The 20,338-nt window shown below is 41.2% G+C and overlaps 1 protein-coding gene across 2 annotated transcripts in view; it reads left to right on the forward strand.

The window, feature by feature from the left end:
- tmem131 (transmembrane protein 131) overlaps positions 1-20,338 on the forward strand; it is a 41,052-nt gene that overhangs the window by 10,384 nt on the left and 10,330 nt on the right. Inside the window, exons 4-24 of one of the 2 annotated variants that reach the window (XM_085266011.1) lie at positions 4,612-4,680; positions 6,596-6,716; positions 12,359-12,475; positions 12,570-12,692; positions 12,781-12,861; positions 13,153-13,303; positions 13,385-13,441; positions 13,545-13,606; positions 13,694-13,802; positions 14,182-14,290; positions 14,390-14,543; positions 14,889-15,059; positions 15,313-15,423; positions 15,776-15,910; positions 17,637-17,741; positions 17,818-17,904; positions 18,064-18,216; positions 18,307-18,382; positions 19,695-19,809; positions 19,902-20,040; positions 20,224-20,333. In XM_085266011.1, coding sequence (XP_085122137.1) covers positions 4,612-4,680; positions 6,596-6,716; positions 12,359-12,475; positions 12,570-12,692; positions 12,781-12,861; positions 13,153-13,303; positions 13,385-13,441; positions 13,545-13,606; positions 13,694-13,802; positions 14,182-14,290; positions 14,390-14,543; positions 14,889-15,059; positions 15,313-15,423; positions 15,776-15,910; positions 17,637-17,741; positions 17,818-17,904; positions 18,064-18,216; positions 18,307-18,382; positions 19,695-19,809; positions 19,902-20,040; positions 20,224-20,333 — 2,355 coding nt within the window. The remainder of the gene's footprint in view (positions 1-4,611; positions 4,681-6,595; positions 6,717-12,358; positions 12,476-12,569; positions 12,693-12,780; positions 12,862-13,152; positions 13,304-13,384; positions 13,442-13,544; positions 13,607-13,693; positions 13,803-14,181; positions 14,291-14,389; positions 14,544-14,888; positions 15,060-15,312; positions 15,424-15,775; positions 15,911-17,636; positions 17,742-17,817; positions 17,905-18,063; positions 18,217-18,306; positions 18,383-19,694; positions 19,810-19,901; positions 20,041-20,223; positions 20,334-20,338) is intronic. The other variant, XM_085266012.1, reaches the window with a different exon arrangement.

Here is a 20,338-nt window from a genome sequence, read left to right on the forward strand (position 1 = left end):
GTAGCGCTGGTAGAGACTGCATGGGATCCGTCAATACTGCTAAGATGTCATCAGCATATAGAAACAACTTGTGTTCCATACCCCCTGCATGAACACCTCTGACACCCCTGTTTGCTCGAATAGCCAAGGCCAGCGGTTCCAGAAATATTGTAAAAAGCAACAGGGACAAAGGGCACCCCTGTCGGGTCCCGCGAGTAAGATGAAAAAACCCTGACACCAATCCATTTGTCAAAACCGCTGCCCTTGGACTTGCATATACAGTTTTGACCCAATTACAAAACCCAGGCCCAAACCCGAACCTTGCGAGGGTCGTCATAAGGAAGCCCCATTCCACCCGATCAAAGGCCTTCTCAGCATCTAGCGAGAAGGCCGCAACCGGGGTTAGATTAGATTCGCTTCTGTGCATGAGATGAAGAAGTCTTCTAATGTTATCACCTGAGGACCTATTTTTAATAAAGCCAACCTGGTCACCATTAATGATATCTGGTAATATTTGATCCAGGCGGGAGGCCAAAACCTTTGTCAAAATTTTGCAATCAACGCCCAAAAGGCTTACAGGCCGGTAATTTGCTGGGTCCGACAGATCCCTATCCTTTTTAGGAATAAGGGAGATCAGTGCTTCATTAAACGTACTCGGCAAGGAACCTATCTCCAATGCCTCAAGGTAAACTTTATGCAGGACTGGGGCTAAAATATCGATATATTTCTTATAATACTCAATCCGGAAGCCATCCAAGCCTGGCGATTTCCCATTCTTCATTAATAAGATCGCAGCCCTGACCTCTTCTTCCGTTATAGGCTCATCCAGTCTCGTTTTCTGTTCCCCAGAGAGAGTAGGTAATTGTAGACCTGAAAAAAATGTCTCCACCTCCCCTTCATCAAGCACACCAGCAGACGTATACAAATCTTGATAAAATGATTGGAAAACTGAGTTTATTTCCTTCGATGAGGTTATCACTTGGCCGTCCTTCTTAATCATAGATATATTATTCAAATTATCTTGCTGCTTCAGTTGTCTTGCCAATAGTCTTCCACTCTTTTCGCCACCTTCATAAAATTTTGTTTTGAGCCTAAATAAGGCATATTCCGCCTTTTTGTTATAAATGTCATTCAACTGGCATTTTAATTTACATATGGTCTGATATTTATAATTTGAATATTGACTCGGTAAGTCCTTCTCCAACTCCCGTATTTCTTTATCCAAGGTTTCTACCCGTTCTAGATCACTTTTCTTAACTTTTGATGCGTATGCAATCATCTTTCCTCTTATATATGCTTTAGACGCTTCCCAAACTGTGGCTACTTTGTCTGTGGAACCCATATTGATTTCGAAAAAAATTTTGAGATCCTTTGTTAACTCCTCACTGAAACTCTTGTTCTGCAACAACATCGTGTTAAGCCTCCAGCGGCCCCTCTTCGTTCTATCCGTGTTCAAGTCAATTTGCAACTCTACTGTGGCATGATCACTAATAGCAATGGCACCAATCTCACAGTCTACGACTGACTCGACCAGAGACTTTGATATTAAGGCGAAATCTATCCTCGAATATGTTTTATGACAGTTGGAGTAAAACGTGTATTCCCTTGAACTGGGATTAACTAACCTCCAAATGTCCGTTAAGCAAAGATCCTCTGTCAGTAAATGAACAGCCTCTCTGTCCCTGGGTGTAGACGTACCCCTGGGATTACTCTTATCAATTATCCCATCCATCACCTGGTTGAAATCCCCAGCCAATATCACCTGCCCCACATGATCCCCTATTATCTTATTAATTTTGTGAAAAAAAACTGGCTCTTCCTTATTAGGTGCATAAATATTGCACAAAACTGTTCGAACCCCATTAATTAAGGCCTCCAAGCATATAATGCGTCCTTCGTCATCATTATACTTCTTCAGCAACACGAAGCTTAATTTCTTATTAACAAGGATCAATACACCATTTCGTTTACTCGAATATGAACTATGAAAAACGGAGCCCACCCAGTCTCGTTTAAATTTTTTCGCCTCTTCTTCCCCCGCAATGTGGGATTCCTGAATAAACGCTATATCTGCATTTTTAGATTTTAAGTATGTTAGAACCTTCCTCCTCTTGATTGGGTCCCCACATCCGTTTATGTTCCACGATATTATTTTAGTATACCTGTTCATCGCTTTCTAACAGAAATGGGGTAAGGCACACCTTGTGCGCTTTACAACACAACACAAATATATGCATAGGCACTCAATATTACAAAACCCATCTGGTCTTATCAAACTAGCCGTCATTAAAAACAAACAAAAAAAACAAACAAACCTGAACAAAACCAAAACCCTTCTTTGCATAGCAACTCTGAACAACGTTGCTAAGCGCCCCCTCCCTCCCCTCCTACCCAAGCCTAACTAACTTTAGCTTGAGACCCCAAACTGCTCGTGGTCCGTGAGACACGCTAATCATCCGACAGCAGCACCACCGCCACAGCCCCATTATGCCCATTGTTTGTTTGTTACCTTATTTCAAAATCCACATACACTACTCCGATCTGTTACATCATGTCCCGCATTCCTCTAAGTCGACTCCTGCAGAAATTTCTCGGCCTCTTTTCCGTCTTTGAATGCTTTCTTTTGTCCGTTCCACGTGAAAACGAGCGTTGCAGGATACATCAGCCTATGCTTCACTTGTAGCTCCCGAAGACGCCTCTTCACCGGGTTGAATGCCTTCCTCTTCTCCGCCAGCTCCTTTGTAACATCTTCAAAAAAGGATAGCTTGGAGCCTTGCCAATCGACTCCACGCCTCTCTCTGGCCACCCGAAGCACTTTCTCCCTAGCAGATGAACGTAGAAAGCGGACATGTATCACCCTGGGAGGCTCGTTAGGTTCCGGCATTGGCACCGGGGAACGGTGGGCACGTTCAATTTCAAATTCACTTCCAGAAAGCTCAAATGCTTTGGCCAGTATCTCCATCACATATTTGTCCACGTTCCCGGGTGTCTCCACCCCTTCTTTGAGTCCAATGATCCGTACATTATTCCTCCTGCTACGGTTTTCAAGGTCCTCCACTCGCGACCACAACGCGTCCATCCTCTTCTGGAATTTGTCCACTTTTGCCTCGGTAAGCACGCTGGCATCTTCCATGTCTGATATACGTTGTTCCGCCTCCCCTAACCTCACTTTTATATCTTCCACCGAATCTTTCAATTCTTTAGTGGCCTCTTTAATAGTGGTGACATCTTTTGCTACGACCTGAAGAGTAGCGTTCATCTTCTTAATTTCTTCAAAAATGTCTTTTTTGCTCTCGCTCCCTATACCGTCCTCAACTACTGGAGAGGCGGCCTCAGATGCAGATGCACTTTCGGGTGGTTCCGGAGCGAGGCTAATGCTAGCTTGCTTCTTTCTCGTGGTAGCTCCCTTAAAAAAGTTTGCTTTGTTGTTACCTGCCATTTTCCAAAGACGGTAATCCTTGAAAAGCTTCAAAGTCCACAAAGGGTGTCCAATTTACGACTACAGCTAGAGTGTATGTTTCCAGATTCAGAACATTAATCAACAGGCTTTAGGAGCGCCTCTAGTGTGCGGCCATCTTCTTCGGCGGTCCCACGTGACTCCCCTGCACAAATGATTTTAATGATAATGTGATGTACCATGAAACCAACAGAATCTTTAAAAAACTGGCGGTGACGTCTTTGGCCATGCTGATGTTAACTTGTCACTGCACATATGGAGATCTGTGGCCAGCAGCCCCAGTCCTAACTGTGACCTCCTCAGGCTGCTCCAGTTACATGCTGGCATTCAGCACATTAGCGCTGAGCCCAGTGACAGGATTCACAGCCAGGACCCATTTGATTCCTTAATGTCACGAAATTTGTCAGTAGTTGTTTCATCGATGGCAGAAGCGATGGCAGGGCCGCCACGTTGCTGTGTGCTGCGGGAAGCTCATCGTGTCTCCTCACTGCTGATTCCTTTGTCTGGGTAGTAAAAAGGTGAAACTGATCTCCTGTAAGTTGCCAGGTAGTGTTAGAGCAGTTACCTGTGAGAGATTCTTGAAAAATCACAATGAAACATTTTCACTTGTTTGTTGTGGTGTTTGTAAAGGCGGTGACATTACATATTTTACCCGAGGCTCCGCTGAGTGCCACGTCTGCATTGCTGATGAGTTTTTCTTTTCATGCGATTTGCATAAAGGCCAAAAAGACGAGTTGCCTGTATTTAGGGACGGGCTTCTCTCTTGTTAAGATACACCTGCTGTCAAACAGGTTTGGCGAGCTGCGCGACGGGGCCAGTTTTACCCGATTCTCAAAACTAGTTGTTATTATAAGGGGAGTGATACACACCAAGGGTGACACAAAGAGAGAGGTGGTTTTTTTTGTTGTTGTTGGGGTTTTTTTTTTTTGTTGTTTTTTTTTTTTTTTGCCTTTCCTGTGAATCTTTAGATTTTCATGGAGACTTTACATATGGAAATCATGCTCTGCCAATGGGAGTGGTCACACTGCTGGTTAACGCACTCACAAAAAAAGTCTGAAGACTGACCGTGCGCTCATGTTTTTGACCTCTCAGTTGTTTGAAATGCACACCAACATGGAGGCTGTTTTTCCTATTTTGATTTTTCTGCTGCTGTCACACCTTCCTGTCTCTCGCAGCACGTCCACACACCGTGGGAACTGTCGACCTATACGATTTGAACCTCCAATGTTGGATTTTCATGAACAGTGAGTCTCTTTCTCTTTGGAGTGGTGTGATTTACGCTTTGATTCTCACATTGTTTGTGTGGTCCTGTTTGAACTTGCACTTGAGTGAATATTGGATCAGACTTCAATTTGCCTTACGGCAATTTTTAAAAGATAAAACCAGTATCGTGCCAAAGTCTTTTTTTGCTTTTTACCACATCCTTCACTAAAACGTTAGTCCCCACCAGGCTGTGGAAGTTTTGATTAACGCCACGTTTACATATTTATGGAGTTTACGGAGTTGAAATATGATCATAGTTCAAGGAAATTAACTTAATTCTCACTCAGATAACCAAACTGTTTCATTGTTCAGTCATATTTTATACAGAAACGTACTTTTTCCAACTCCTGAAATCAAGACATCTGCCACAGGAAATGTCACGATTCACTGCAAAACATCCCAGTGTAGTCTATAAAGAAACATACAATCAAAAAAGCTCAAGTATAATTAAACATACATATCAAAGGTTGTAGGAGAAGTTGACAAATTCATGGTAAACAACCCCCCCCCCCAAAAAAAAAAAGAAGCTATAACCGTACATGGAAATATAGAGCTGACCCCATTCAATCGTTCGAAAGATAAAAAGACCAGTTTCTTCTTCTCCTCTTTTTTAAAAAGTTTAATAAATTTACTGTTTGTTTCTGTGGGTCTGAGAGTAAACATGTTAAATAACTGATCATAATATTAACCAGTATTAGCTGTACTCATACAGCTCTTAGGTATTAGTCATTCTGCAGTGCACCTCCACTCAGAGTGCACCTGCATGTCTACAATAAATTCTAAGAAAATATTTGAGCAATCTGTGGAATTCATTTTACAAACCACATATGCTTTAGCTCTTACAGACCCAAGCTTCACCTACGCTGGACTTAATATGTCACATTCCAGTCAGGCACACCCACCCAGCGTGGCTAAATTTTACACGACCAGGGTGCAGGTTCAGGAGCGCTCGGAGGAGCGGGGGTCACTCGCACTCAGACACCCGGCTGTCGCGGCCCATCTTCGCCTGTCCCACTTTCTTAGTAAACAATTTGCTTATCAGCTGTGATTGTTTTAAGGGCATAAAAATTGTGTCACCGAGCTTGTGATGATGGTGGCTCGACTTTAGAATGATGACTTTTTAAAATGTATTTAATACATTTTTTGTGTCAAAGAGCATTCAGGGGATTATTTCAGATTTAACCAGCAGACAAAATATTTTTAGCAGAATTTGAAAACTAACTTCCCTCAATTTTATTTCACTCAGTAACGAGAATCATAAACACGCCGAGTTCCGTGTATCTGCGAGTTGATTTTCATAGCATACTGATATAACAGAAACCGCAGGTTCACTCTGAGGCTGGAAATCAAAGAGTTTATGATGAGCTTGGGGTGTTGGGTTAACAATGCAGAGATAGTCACTCTTTTGAATGTCAAATCCTGTCCCCACAGGAAAGTTACACCTGTAGGTTAATGTCCAAAAATCTCTGAAGTATCTGTTAACGTAAGACAGTCTAAACCAGTCGGTTCCCCAAGCTCATAAACCTTTAATTTTCATGGCATGTTTATCGGTGCTGCTCGGTTTCTTCTTTGAATGCGTCATGGTGGATGCTCATATTAAACATGGCCAGGGTTGCAAACATTGGGGTCAGCATATGTAGTCCAAATTTTCCTGTCTTGGATCTCTTTGATCTGTATTATCTCAGTGAGAGGGGATATCCCTAATATGCTAATATGTTTACACAGAGGCACGAAGCCCAGGATAATGCAAAAACTATTAATTTGAGCTATGAATCATGCAAAGCTATTGTAATACAGTCCAAGAATATAAAAATGGAAAGCTGGAGATGTGAGTTATGGCTCCATTTTACATATATTGTTATATACTCTAACCAAGCCTTCTCTTCTTCCTTCCAGGCCCGTTGGAATGCCAAAAATGGAAAAAGTTTATTTACATAACCCTAGCTCTGAAGAAATTAGTTTGATATCAATATCAGCAACAACAGCACATTTTCACGCATCCTTTTTCCAGAATAGGGTAAGTAGCTGTCACTTTAAAACCTTTGAAACCACATTTATTTTGTGCGCGCGTGTGTGTTATTGCTGTGTGTAAGCAAGTTGATCGCTTTTAATCTTGAAAATGAATTCAGTGTACTGACTTTGTGTTTATCAGTATTATCATTTTGTGTGTCTTCATACACACGAGTCAGACTGCATGGATGAATGGTAGTGCACAGTAAACACACAGGAGCGAGGATAGACCTGTGACTCTCATGAAGTGTCTTTACTGATTGGTTGTCACTGGTAATGTGATGCTCTGCAACATACGGAAGCAGTGAGGAGTTTTTAATGTGTTTATTTTTGTCTCTTTTTTTTAAAATTGTAGAATCAAAATTAAAGCCATCAAACTTATTTATTGACACATCAAATTATGTAAGCAAAGCAAAATATCTGTTATGTGTTATGAGCTCAGTCCTTTAGAGTTGCGTTCACGCCGTTCTGACTTATACCAAACCAGATGCAGTGACTTTGTTCCCACACTGAGTGGAAAAATCCAGTTGAAATTCAATCATCAGTAAAATGTATTTCATACAAAAGACAAGAACATGTCATGTTTTCAGGGTACCAAAATATCCTTCAAACCTAAAATGAAAACATGTTAACCAAATTAAAGTCTCTTTTCTTGTTAAACATTTTCAGGAACTTTTTAAATAAAACTTTGAATGATCACCACTTCATGAAACATGAATATCTGCTTTCATTTAGCCTGTAAATGTTGTTCTATTGCAACTAGGAAAAAAGGGGGAGGGAAATCATCCTGCAGGGAAAATATGGGAGAAGAGCAAGATGAGGCTGAAGATCATGATGATGATATTTATGAGCTATTCGTAAAGTTAGTCTTGGATTTGATCATGCGCTCAGACATAGTTTAGTAAAGTGTGGAAAAATGATCACTGTGCCCTCACAGAGCCTGCTGGGAAAACAAAAAGTTGTTTTTGGGAGTTTTCATCTGCACAGAGAGAACGATTATGGGATTTTGATCAATGCAGAGGCTACCCACGAGAAGGGAAGCCCTGGGGTTGCTGCAAATAACAAGAGTCACACAAAAAAAGAAAATGCCAAAGATCAAGAAATTAAAGAAAAGCACAAACAGTGTCTGCAGTGGCAAAGTTGTGTTTTTGTTGTTTTAAACTCCTCTATTAGGTTCTTTGTACCTTATGACTTTTTCTTCACTGCAGGGCTTAAGCTGAAGGCAGGCTTTTATACATGTTTTTGTGATTTCCCCTTTATGATAGTAGACACAAACAACTCTGCATGGACTGTGTTTTCCTGTATGCACACCAATGCCTGCTCCAACATGATCAGAAATCTGAAAACTTCCAGCAGCAGAAAGCTTTTTCCTCACAGATTGTTTGTATGCAGGATCTGGTCATAGAGTCTCGTCCCAACAGTTGATGCTGCTTGAAGAAATGTGGATGTGGCCTTTAATATGAGGGGCTGTGATTTGGTTATTTCTCGGGGAGGGAAGTCTAATGAATTTATTTAATCTCTCCAGCAGTGGGAATTTTCGGTGTTCCTTTACCAGGCGGCCTATGAGCTAGTTTCATCCCAGTATCTGAATCTAAAGGTCTGGGACCGTCTGCCCAACATGTCTTATTATACTTCACACATCTTCGACTATGCTCAGGTCTGCTTGGGTATAAGTGACGTTATTTGTCATTAGTGAGGGTGAGGGTCCATTTGGATCTACATGTGACTGCCTAGCTTTGTGACTGTGTCTTCCATGCCTTTACCGGCTTCAAAGTGCAGATAGCATAAGTTGTTATTTGAGTGGGTTGGCTGGTGACTTCGTCTGACTCGTCATCAAACATTTTCCAGACATTTAAAATAAGATTGGTATAGAGTTGGGGGAAAAACAAAGGGGAAAAAAAAAGAAAAAAAAATTCAACCGAAATGTAAATAATTTGTTTTAATTGAGTAAAAAAAACAATTACATTTAATTTTAATAAATAAAAATAATGCTACAAATAAAATAAAAAATTTCTATGTGTATTTACATATTTTTGGTTGTTTTATGTTTTTCCTGCTCCATACCTGTCCTGTTTAAAATGTGTGTGTAATGTTTTATGATGACTACAAGTCTAGATGTGTTGGGCACGTGCTGCTGGAACTTTAACCTTTCAGAGATGTCATTGAGGCAAACGGGACACTTTTGACTTGTTTACACTTTTTTTTTTTTTTTTTTTTTTTTTAATCTGCTTTTGGCATTTGGTAGTTTTGCTGTATTTAGGTGTTTAGAAAATGGTAAAAAGAAAAAGAAAGAATAGCCCATGAATAAGAAGGTGTGTGCATCATGTGTACGTGCTTTTTGAATGCTTTTCTGTGCTGCATTAGAGTCCTCCCTTTTATATGAGAAACCTGTTCTGTGGCTTCACAATAGGCAGTTTGTGTCTTAGAGGCTGAGACGCTGTTAAGGTGTTGCCAGTGAATCATCTTCTAGAACAAGGTGTTTGTGGTGACAACAGCCTATACAGGTGTGCAGCAGGGGGATCTGAGTCAGGTCTTTTTGTTTGCAATTCTTTGAATTGGTGAATGCACACATTCTTAAGAATCCTATCTGTCATGGAGTGAGGCCTTGCTGAGATAAATGTGCTTGCTTTTTTTTTTTCTTTTCTTTTTTTGTTATCTTGCATCATAACCTGAGGAAATATTTCCATAGAGTACAAAAGTATGTTTGAGCAGTCAGCAGGAAGATCAAAGTCCTTTTAATAGCTGCATTTAAATGGAAGTACAACTGAGAAACACCGAGTCGCTCTGTGGGACTGAAGCCAGGGCAGATTTTAAGGCGACGTTAAGGCTTGTTTGAATAGGCTTACTGATTCTAGGCCAGACAGGTTCACTCCTCCAGGGAGATTTTTTTTTATTTTTTTTTTATTAACCATCAGAGAATTAGGCAGAATTAGGTAACCACACAAATATGAGAGCTCACATTTCAGTGCATTCCATCCCCTCCCATTCAGCCAGACTTTTCCACTCACCCTTATTCATGCAGGCCAGTCATAACTGTTTATGCAACGTGGCAGTTCTTCAACAATCACTGCCTTCTTTGCCGTTTCCCGTTCAGCTCTACGTCACACATGTCATTGCTCTGATCGGTTAAAGTTGTGTCTAAAATGGATTTGAACTCATTGATGCCACTCATTTAAAAAAAATCAGAAGTGAGAGGTTCTAGCTCATTCATATTTGTAGCTTTCTTGTGGTGTCCATTAATCAGGAACAAGTTTGGGTTTTTTGTTTAGTTTTTTTCTGCAGGAAAAGTGTCGCATTTTGAACATATTTATTAACGGGGCAAGTTGGTGTGAGCTTGCAACCGCAGAAATGTGCCGATGGGAGTGAAAGATTATGCAAAAACCGAAGACGCAGCTCACTTTCTTTTAATAACGCAGCGCACATCAGCAGGTCGGAGACGAGCAGGTCTGATGAGAGGGCGACAAATGTACAAACCAGAATAGTGCAGCGTAAACTTTATGCTTTATGTTTCCCTCAAGAAACGACATGTGAACTGAGATCAGCGAGTCTTTACGTTTTTGAGATAAAGGCAAACTCTTCTGTTAGAGCTTGCTGGGAACTGTGCTATTAAACGTGAAATCTGACAGCTTAGGAGGACAACTGCACCATTACAAACTTCACACGAGCTTGTATGCGGTTAGCCTGTATGTGCTGCTGTAGCAGATATGTTTGGGGATCCCTCCTCTGATCACATGCTGTAGTTCAGCATGTGCTTTGAATCTTAGTTATGGTTGTACTAACAAGAGAATGCCAGAAGGTCCCAACCTCATGAGTCTCTGCTTTAAGGTATGCGGTAATACTTTCTACCTGTGCCTTTATCACTTGAATATATTGTAGAGTACATTTTTTCAAAATCCTATATTTCATCACCCTCACTTTTGTTTTCTTAGTATTGTCTCTTTGAACGCGGCACAGAGGAAGTTACAGTTTAAAAAAAAAAAAAAAATGAACAGAACATCATATTATTATTTATTTGTTTTGAGGAAGAGTTGAATTGTTAGTCAGGCGATCAACACCAATCATTTGTTACTGTTTTTCGTTGCACGTGAATGGATACCTTTGGATTTTGGACTCAAATTTTGTTTTTCCTCTTCACATCCTACTAACATTAGGTTAGTGGTATATTAGCTAATTTTTTTACACACACCAAAACCAGAAAAAGGTTTGTAGACTGAAAAGACGATCTGGGTAATGTCCTAATCTGAATACCTCTTCATCTGGTATCCCTCCATGGCCATAGGCCACTACACAGTCAGCTTCTTCCCTTTTGCACAATGTTCAGAGATTGTTCTGCACAAAAAGCTTTAAATTGTTAAGTCTGCTTAATTCCTGTTTGATGAAGGTTCAGAGTTAAAAACTTGATCACATAATAAACGAATAATGCACATTTTAAAGTGCACGTTTTGGATTAATCTCTGATCGGGCTTTTATTATTTAACCTATTACGTATCATCTAACACCCCTTTATTAACATTTAACCTCCAACAGCAGGAGATTCTGCTTTGGCTGAAGTCTATACGAGTATATTTGAGAATGGTTTTAGTATACAAACATAGATAATTTATTCCTCTTTTTTTAAAGGCAGCTCATGCTGTGGATTACTCATGTTGTTATAAATGCAGCAGGATGGAATCCACCTCAGAAATCCCCCTGAGCAATCGCCCACTGAAAAACCATCACCACCAAAATGCTAAAGTTACCATGGAGCTGTGATGTTTTCATAGCACTGGACCTTTTTACGATCAGGTGGTGTGGAAGTGGGCGTTGATATCTGTGAGGTTAGAAGTTTGTTGGTCAGTGCATGTGAATAACCTTATGGGATCTGTTTGGGTTCTCTTTTTAGAGCTGGAGTTGGTGACGTTATCCTTCAGGGTCAGAGTGGCTTAGCTACTGAAGTGAAGGGCCACATGATGAACAGATGAATACAAACATGACACACAAAGTGCTGAAATATGTTCAAATCCACGAACTCTGGTAGATGTGACAGATCTGTAATAAGCTGGTGTTCAGTCGACTTTCAGTCTTTAAAAATATTCTTTTTTTTATAAGTGAAATAAATGCCTGCATCTGATAATTTAGAAAATAGTAGACACAGATCCATGGCCATATTCATATGAAGTATTTTCTCTTCTGTCCTGACCTGTGTGTGGTTGGGGGGGGGGGATTTTTCTTTAAGGATGGTCCACTAACCAGTTATCAGGCTTTATTCACCTACACCTACATACCTCTGCAGGCTTAGGGCACAGGTGTCGAACTGCAGGCCTCGAGGGCTGATGTCCTGCAGGTTTTAGATGTCTCCTTGATCCAACACAGCTGATTTAAATGGCTAAATGACCTCCTCAACATGTCTTGAAGTTCTCCAGAGGCCTGGTAATGAACTAATCATTTGAGTCAGGCATGCTGACCCAGGGTGAGATCTAAAACCTGCAGGGACATCGGCCCTCGAGGCCTGGAATTCGACACCCCTGTGCTAGAGCATAAAAACTGAGCGTACAGAATCATCATCAATTAGCCAAATGTAACAAGGGGGGGGTTAATTCTTTTACAGATTTGTATTCTTTGGCGTCTCTTTATTAATGTCTTTTATAATGTCTCTTTTTTTTCCAACAGATAATACCACCAGGAGGGAACACATCATTTGATGTGGTATTTCTTGCTCGAGTAGTTGGGAATGTAGAAAATACTTTATTTATTAATACATCACATCATGGAGTGTTTACATACCAGGTACAAATGAAGTGGCACACCTTTTTTTTCTCTCTCTCATTTTTTTTGTGTGAAACATGTGATTAATGTTGCGTATCTGTCTTTGAAACTGAAGGTTTTCGGGGTTGGTATACCAAACCCCTACAGACTGCGACCCTTCATTGGGGCCCGAGTCCCAGTAAACAGCAGCTTCTCACCTCTTATAAACATCCACAACCCGTACAGTGAACCACTGCAGGTAATACGGACACATTGTACCCTTTGTTTATTTTATTTGCACATTTTCTTTGATGATTGATTTGGTCTGCTTCTTGTCTTTGCTTCAGGTGGTTGAGATGTACTCCAGTGGTGGGGATTTGCATCTGGAGCTTCCCACAGGCCAACAAGGAGGCACTATAAAATTATGGGTGAGTCCTCCTTTTGATTTTAAAGCTATGGACCTGTTGTGCTTGTTCACATTAAACATGGCCGGTGTTTCCAACAATGAGGTCATTGTATGCTGTTAGTGATGTGGGAAACCCCACCCACACGCTGTTAAAGCCAATCAGGCAAAAGTTGTCTTAAAGCGAGAGTAGCTAAAGGATTATTTTGACCCATGAATCATACAGATTAGAGTAAAATGGGAATAAGAGCAAAGTGAGGTTTTTAAAGGACAGTAGGCGGTCCCACTGACGCTGACCAACCCTCCCCTCCTCCAGGAGATTCCCCCATTTGAGACAAAAGGGGTGATGAGAGCCAGCTTCTCGTCCAGAGATGTGGACAACCACACGGCTTTCATCAGAATCAAAACCAATGCTCCCAATGAGGACCAGTTCATCATCCTCCCCGTAGAGGTGGAGGTCACATCAGGTGTGCTGCTAAACCTTTGTGCGACAGTTCTTTTTAATCATTATTCCCTTCTAACACTCGTGTTTCACTCATTGTTTGCAGCCCCTGGTATATACTCCTCCACAGAGATGCTCGACTTTGGCACACTCAGATCACAAGGTTTGCTTTCCTTAAAGAAACGACATCTATCAGTATTTTCTTTTTCAAACCAACCTCCCGACTCCTCCCTCTGATCTCTGCCTCCTACTTCCTCGTGTTGCAGATCGTCCAAAGCTGCTGAATCTACACCTTTTAAATTCAGGGACAAAAGATGTTCCCATTACGGTGCGTATCCAAAGCAAAATAAAGCATGAACACAACAAGTATCTCAAGGCTGTAAGAATCCATGACTGTATTCATGCTGCTTTTCAGAGTGTACGTACAACACCGTCAAATGAAGCCGTCACAATAGACTTCAAAGCAGTTACACTCAAAGCTGGAGAGAACAGATATACCAAAGTCGCAAGTATTAGTTTTGATGGTAAGTTGAGTTTTACTTCAGTTCTCTTACTTGACAGGTCACAGGAAGCTGAACTTGTCACCGTCTCTAACACTGACCTGTGACGTGGTCATTCATAAGAGTTCAGCTGAATCAGCTGTTTTTTCCTCCTGAGGAAACTCATGAACATGATGCTTCTTTGGCAGCTTTCTTTATAAAGTTATGTTAAGTAACATAATGTCACCTTCAAGATACACATCTGTATAAATAATCAAAAGCTTCAGTTGTTCTCCTTTGACTTAGTTTTTAGAAGTTCCTTCCATTTCCTTCCTTTCTATTGCGCAGCTTCCTCCTGCAGGCCCTTTGATGTGTTTTGCAGTGTCTTATCTGCTCTCTGAATCTTTTTTTTTTTCCCCTGTAGCCTCAAAAGCCAGAAGACCATATCAGTTATCTGGAAAAATAACAGTTAAAGCAAAAGAGAAGAGTTATTCCAAGCTTGAAATCCCATACCAAGCAGAGGTTTTAGACGGGTAAGTTTTTCTGAGGATGAACAAGGAGACAAATGAAAATGTTGCTGTAAGAGTTAATTTGAAGCTTCACTGCTGTGTGTGTGCTTCCTCTTGTGGCAGCTACCTGGGCTTTGACCACACAGCCACATTGTTCCACATCAGGGACAGCCCCGTGGACCCGGTGGACAGACCCATCTTCCTCACGAATGCCTTCAGCTTCGCAATCCGGATACACAACGTGTCCCTCCCCGAAGAGGCCAAAACAATGTTTAATGTGAGCAGAAATGCATTAAACAAAGAAACGTAAAACAGTCAAAGCTGAGAAAAGTTCAACTGAATCTTTTTGGGTAAAATAATTAGAATAGACATGTAAAATGTTACCCTCGTAATATGAATATTTTCCACGTTACAGCCTCTAAGTGCATTGTGCATATGCTCTCATGGAATTTATCATTGTTTATTGTAGTAAAACAATCACCTGCTTGTCGGGTCTCGGGTTGGAGATACTCACTGATTTCTCTGGAACGACCCATCCAAGGTCAACCCGACTGTGAAGTCTGATCTTCCAGCATCGCGCTGACATCGCTTTCATTTATTTATGTTTTTCTTTCTGTTTTAGGTGCAGAACTTCAGCACGCCCATCCTCATCCCCCCACACGAGTCGCGTTACATCTTCTCCCTCCTCTTCCGACCGGTTCGACCATCAATCCACATAGACAGCAACATCCTGCTCATCACAAACGCATCAAAGTTTCACCTGCCTGTTCGGGCTTACACCGGCTTCTTGGAGGTACGCAGTGAACATGAAGTGGGTGCAGACGGGCGAACTCGGTCTATCATTGTAAATACAATTGTTTACTCTTAAACAATAAAATAATATCCACTGAAAGCTCCTGTACTAGTTATAGATGCTCTTGCCTCTCAGTGGTTTGGTTCACTAATACCAGACTGCATTATAGCTTCATAATACATCGCTGTTGAATCTGGTACGTAAATCTACTTTAGAGTGTGTAACATGCTGTTTTTACTGCCTGTTTTTACAGCCTCTGGTTCTGCCTCCCAGTCTGAAGGAGAACCTGCTGGACTTTGGTGTCCGCAGTGCAACAGACACCAGCAGCATCATATTTGTAGTGGTCAACAGTAACCCCATAGAGGTGAGAAGCCGTACAAGTTGATATTGGAGTGATCGATTGTAAATTGTCATAGCTCGGCATCTCGGGATGAAAGTTTCAGGCCTTTATGTGTCGTTAGGCTTCTAAAGCTTTTCCCCCATGGACGTGCTCAATTTCATAAGATTGCAAAGTGCTGAGTAAAACTGAGTTAGCTGTCGTGTCCTTATCTTCAGATAAACCTGGTTGCGGTTTGTTGGTTAAAAACTCCACTGTAGATGAACGGATGCTGGTTAGGGTTAGGCTGTTAGGTTGTTTCCACAGTGTAAACCATGTAAAGTTTAATGCTGCTTGGCAAAAGTGAAAAAGCGCCACTTTGTTCTTTTCTGTCCTCCAGCTGGAGATTAAGTCCTGGTTGGTCACAGGAGACAGTCTCTCCATGGAGCTGCTGAAGACCGAAAAAGGGAACACAACGGTGGCCCAGGGTCACCTGGAAGAGCTGCAGAACACCTCAGCCTCCCATCATAAAACGGTGAGACCTCCACAGCCCGAACGCCATCACGCTAATCCCCACAGGAAGCTAGAGTGAGCAGAGCAAGCTTCAGTCTGATGCAATCAGTCCAGTGAAATCCTACGACATGAGTTTCACTTCAACTTTTGTGGCTGTAGTTTGTGAGGACGGGAGTTTCTCGTGAGACACATGAACAAGGTCACCACTTCTGTATTTAATTGTGAAAATTTAAACTTAAAAATTGTGACAGCTTATAAATATCTATGTTCATGTTTTTTTTTTTTTGAGAAAAAGCATGTATCTCACATGAAAAGGTTAATAAATAACAAATAACTGTTTTGCGCAGTTTACAATTTGGACTTTTTTGGCTCTAATAATTAACATAAGCAAAAGTATTTCATTAATCTGAAGCTCCCGGTTCTGTTTTTCAATGCTGACCATAAATGCACTATGAAGGCTTAAAGAAGATGCAGCTTAGCTGGGCCTGGTGTCCTCCAGTCAGTGCCCCCCCATCCTCACAAACGGCTGACTCACATTCATACATTAACCTTAGTATATTTAATGAATGCAAAATGCAGAATTTTACCTCTTTGCATTATAAAACCTCAAGTACAAAAGATTTTTGTATTTTTAGCAAGTAATTTGAGGTCCCACCTCGTCCACAGGGTGATGTGAAACTTGAAAGTTTACCCAAAATGCACTATTTCAGGTTTTCTCCAGAGAGTTATCAGGAAACAGATCAAACACACAGCGCACTGCCGCTTGTTTCTGTTCCTGTGTCACAGGCGTTAAACTGCTGCAGTTGCGCTTTAAGTTGAGAGGTTTCTCTCTTTGTACCGATTTTATCTGGAATGAGGTTTGTAACACAGATCAGGCTGCTGCCTGGCTGAGTTAATGTTGTTTTTAGTAATTCACACTACTGTGAGTACTTCAGAGATCACAACAAAACAGGAAGTTGTTTAAAAGTAGAAATGAGAGACGCTGAGCAGAAGTTGGCAGAACCACTGCTGATTAATGAAGAAGCATCTTCTCATATTACTGAGGCTGTCAGACCAGCTGAGCTTGTAAAGTAGGCCCTGAAAGCCATTCTAGCTACCGTTTGAAGCACTCAGAGATTCCCTCAAGTCAATTTATCTAAAAGCTCCGTGAACCGCAGTGTCGTACAGCTAAACAAATCAGAAAATGAAACAAAATGATAAAAAAAAGAAATCTCTCAAGGGGGAAAAGAGTTTGGAAAGTATGAAAATAAAATAATAAACTGTGACATGCATCATATTGTTCAAGTAGTATGCATGTCACAAAAAATCAAATAATTAAGTTTTGTTTGTTCTTTGATTTCAAGCTTTTTCCTTCTAAGCAGCATCTCATTTTGAATCTAAGAGGTCTTCTTACTCAGATAATCTTTTCTGTCATTTGGTTGTTTGGTTTTAAACATTTTAATCATCTTAAATCCAAATTGAAACTATGTTCTTGATTGTTTTTGGCTTTTAGAGAACCATTTCAGTATTCATTTCCTTTTTAAAGGGAAGGCTATGAAACCTGTGAAAGAAATTTACTGCCTGTGTGTTTTGCTGTCTCGGATGTGGAAGCTCTTCAACCACAGTGTCAAGATCGGAGATAAAACATTGTTATTCCAAGCAATTTGATGATGTGTGCAAAGAAAACAAAACAAGAGGGGACGGACTTTAGAGAAACTGTAGCTTGTTCACAAAGTGTTGAGAGACAGAAAACCTTTTTGTTTTCACAGGTTATATTAGCATCTGGATATTACGCAGCATTCAGAGTGACACTAGTGGCCAAAGCTCTGGAGGGCACGTACGACGGGGCTGTACACCTCACCACAGATTATGAGGTAGGCTGGCTGGTGTGTAGTTTTCAGGCAGTTTCTTCAACATAAAAGCATAACCTGGTGTTGTTTTTGGCCTCAGATATTAACCATCCCGGTGAAAGCTGTCGTCGCAGTGGGCACATTAAACAGCTCTCCCAAACACATCATTTTGCCACCTTCATTTCCAGTAAGTAACACAAAATTGATTTCACAGCCATCATGTGCTGGCAGCATGCAGAAGATGAGTGTTTAAGTTAAAAAAAAAAAAAAAAAAGAAAAGAAGAAGAAGCCAGCTTCCTGTTTAATGCCTGAGGTGTTGGATTGAGTTACATGTCTTCTTCTTTAGGGGAAGGTAGTTCACCAAAGCTTTAGCATACAGAGCTCCTTCACACAGAAAGTGAGACTGCAGCAGATCCGCTCCCTGACAGAAGACATCCGATTTTATTACAAACGTCTCCGCAACAGCAAAGACGAGCTGGAGCCCAGACGGAAGTCTAAGGTACAAAAATCCTCCCAGTCCTCAACAACACAAAAAGTGGGTCACGCTTTCTTTTGAGACACAAACGTATTTTTATTACTTGTTTTACAGGTGGCAAACATTTATTTTGACGCCGGCTTGCAGTGTGGTGATCACTGTTATGTGGGCCTGCCATTTGTGCTTAAATGTAAGTTTTAGTTGTTATTAAACTCTGTGTTTGTGTGCACGTCGGTGTTTTTAACAACAAACCCTTTAGACCGGACTTATGCCTCTGTGAGGAGGTGGGATCCTTTTAGTGTCTCAAATTTTGATGTTTACTGATGATTTGATCCAGAGGAAGTATGTATAGAGAGAACAGGATGGGACCTAAGATAGAACCCTACACCAGCACAGTGCTGCTGGTGAAGAAGAATAGTTTACAGTAAACATAGAGAAGGATCTATTATTCAGGTATAAGATGAACCAGCGTAGTGCAGATGCCAGCACTGATGTGCACGCGTTGTGGTCAGTGCTGTTAAATGCAGCAGTGAAGCCAAGGAGGATGAGGATGGCACAGTCCCCAGAGCCCGAGCAGATCATTGCAAACTTTTATCAGTGGATTCTGTTAATGAAGAAAGACTTTTTCCCAGACTTTTAAAAGAAATGGAAGTCTGGAAGACAGGCTGGTAGTTTTTTGGGTAAGATGGGGTCCAGGTATTCAGCAGGGCTTGAACAACTATCTGCTTAAAGAGAGATGGAGCAGTACCAGTAGCCATAGAACTGTTGTTTAATACAGTTTTACAAACTCGTTGCAGCCCTTTTGGGTGAATTCCATCTGGAGCAACATCTGCTCATTTTGAAGTGACTTTTTTTTTTCCTTCCCCAACGTCGCTAAGTGAGAACTGGAGGATTCAGAGTAAATTTGGATTTACTCTTGATTGAATATTGAGTCTGATACTGTCAATTCAGTTGATTTCATTGTTCTGTGTTTAATAAAAGTTAGCTGCAGGAGTGCTAACACAGCATGAAGAAGCTATTCTTTGTTTGCAGTCATTTTTTTTTTTTTTTTTTTTTTTAACGACTGCAAGTTTTGGTCAGACGATGATTTTTCCGCCGCAGCAGCTTCAATCTCTCGTTATTTAGTTTATTTGGACTCTTTCATCGCAGCTTCATTAATATTATTTGATCTCTCCACTCTGTATGTGAGGAGGTGCACACACTGAGACCGAGAGCAAGGAAAGGAGAAGTGAGGTGTCTGTAAACAACAGCAGTGAAGTCGGCTCAGAAATATATAAAAAGAACAACTGAAGTGTTATTTCTGATATTCTTATACATGCATAGCAGACAGATAATACCGATGTGTCATTTTTAAATCTCACAGTATCATCAGTACGTGGCATCCCTAATCCTCGAGAGATGTGGGTTTATGGTCGAGTCCCATCCCTAAAATATAAATCTAGTCTGAGCCCATGGTTGAGAATTCAGTGGTTAATTTATTATTTATTTTTTTCCTTCCACAGCTGAGGCTAAACCTCATGGGCTGGCGTTACAGGAGGATATCTGGGACGCCGATGTCGATCTTCACCAGAAGCTCCTCAGACGATGGAAAGAGCTCAAGGAGCGCTCTGTGCACAAGTAAGCACGTTGTGCATTCAAAGCGCACTATGAAATAAAAGTTCTTTCCAGGATAAAATAAAGTAAAAATGTAACTTCTTTTCTCACCAAAGGATCGAAGCTGTCTTTGAAGTTAACACAGATCTCCAGAAAAACGTTCAGGCTAAAATAACCGCACACCTGACGTGGCCTTCGCTGGTCAACTCTTCACAGAGAATCACGTTCCCCCTGACCAACACCAACAGCTCCTCTGTGAGTACTCGCCCATTAGATAGATTAGATAGAACTTTATTAATCCCTCGGGTGGGTTCCTCTGGGAAATTCGATTTCCAAAAAAGCACAGCACCGACAGAAGTCGGTGTTTAGGACACGGCACACAGGTTTTGCGTGTTTTAAACATGTTTCAAACTCAGGCATGACATCGTTTGTCCGCAGGACGAGGAGGTGATTTTGCAGAACCCAGCAGATGTCCCTGTTTATGTCCAAGTACTCCCCTTGGCGCTTTTACCAAACCCCTCTGTGTTTTCTGGAAAACTGGCCGACAGGTAAG

This window comes from Mchenga conophoros, linkage group LG23 (assembly GCF_057382185.1).
Source record: "Mchenga conophoros isolate Kocher_MC1m ecotype Shallow Benthic linkage group LG23, M_conophoros_male_GT1.1, whole genome shotgun sequence".
NCBI lineage: Eukaryota > Metazoa > Chordata > Actinopteri > Cichliformes > Cichlidae > Mchenga > Mchenga conophoros.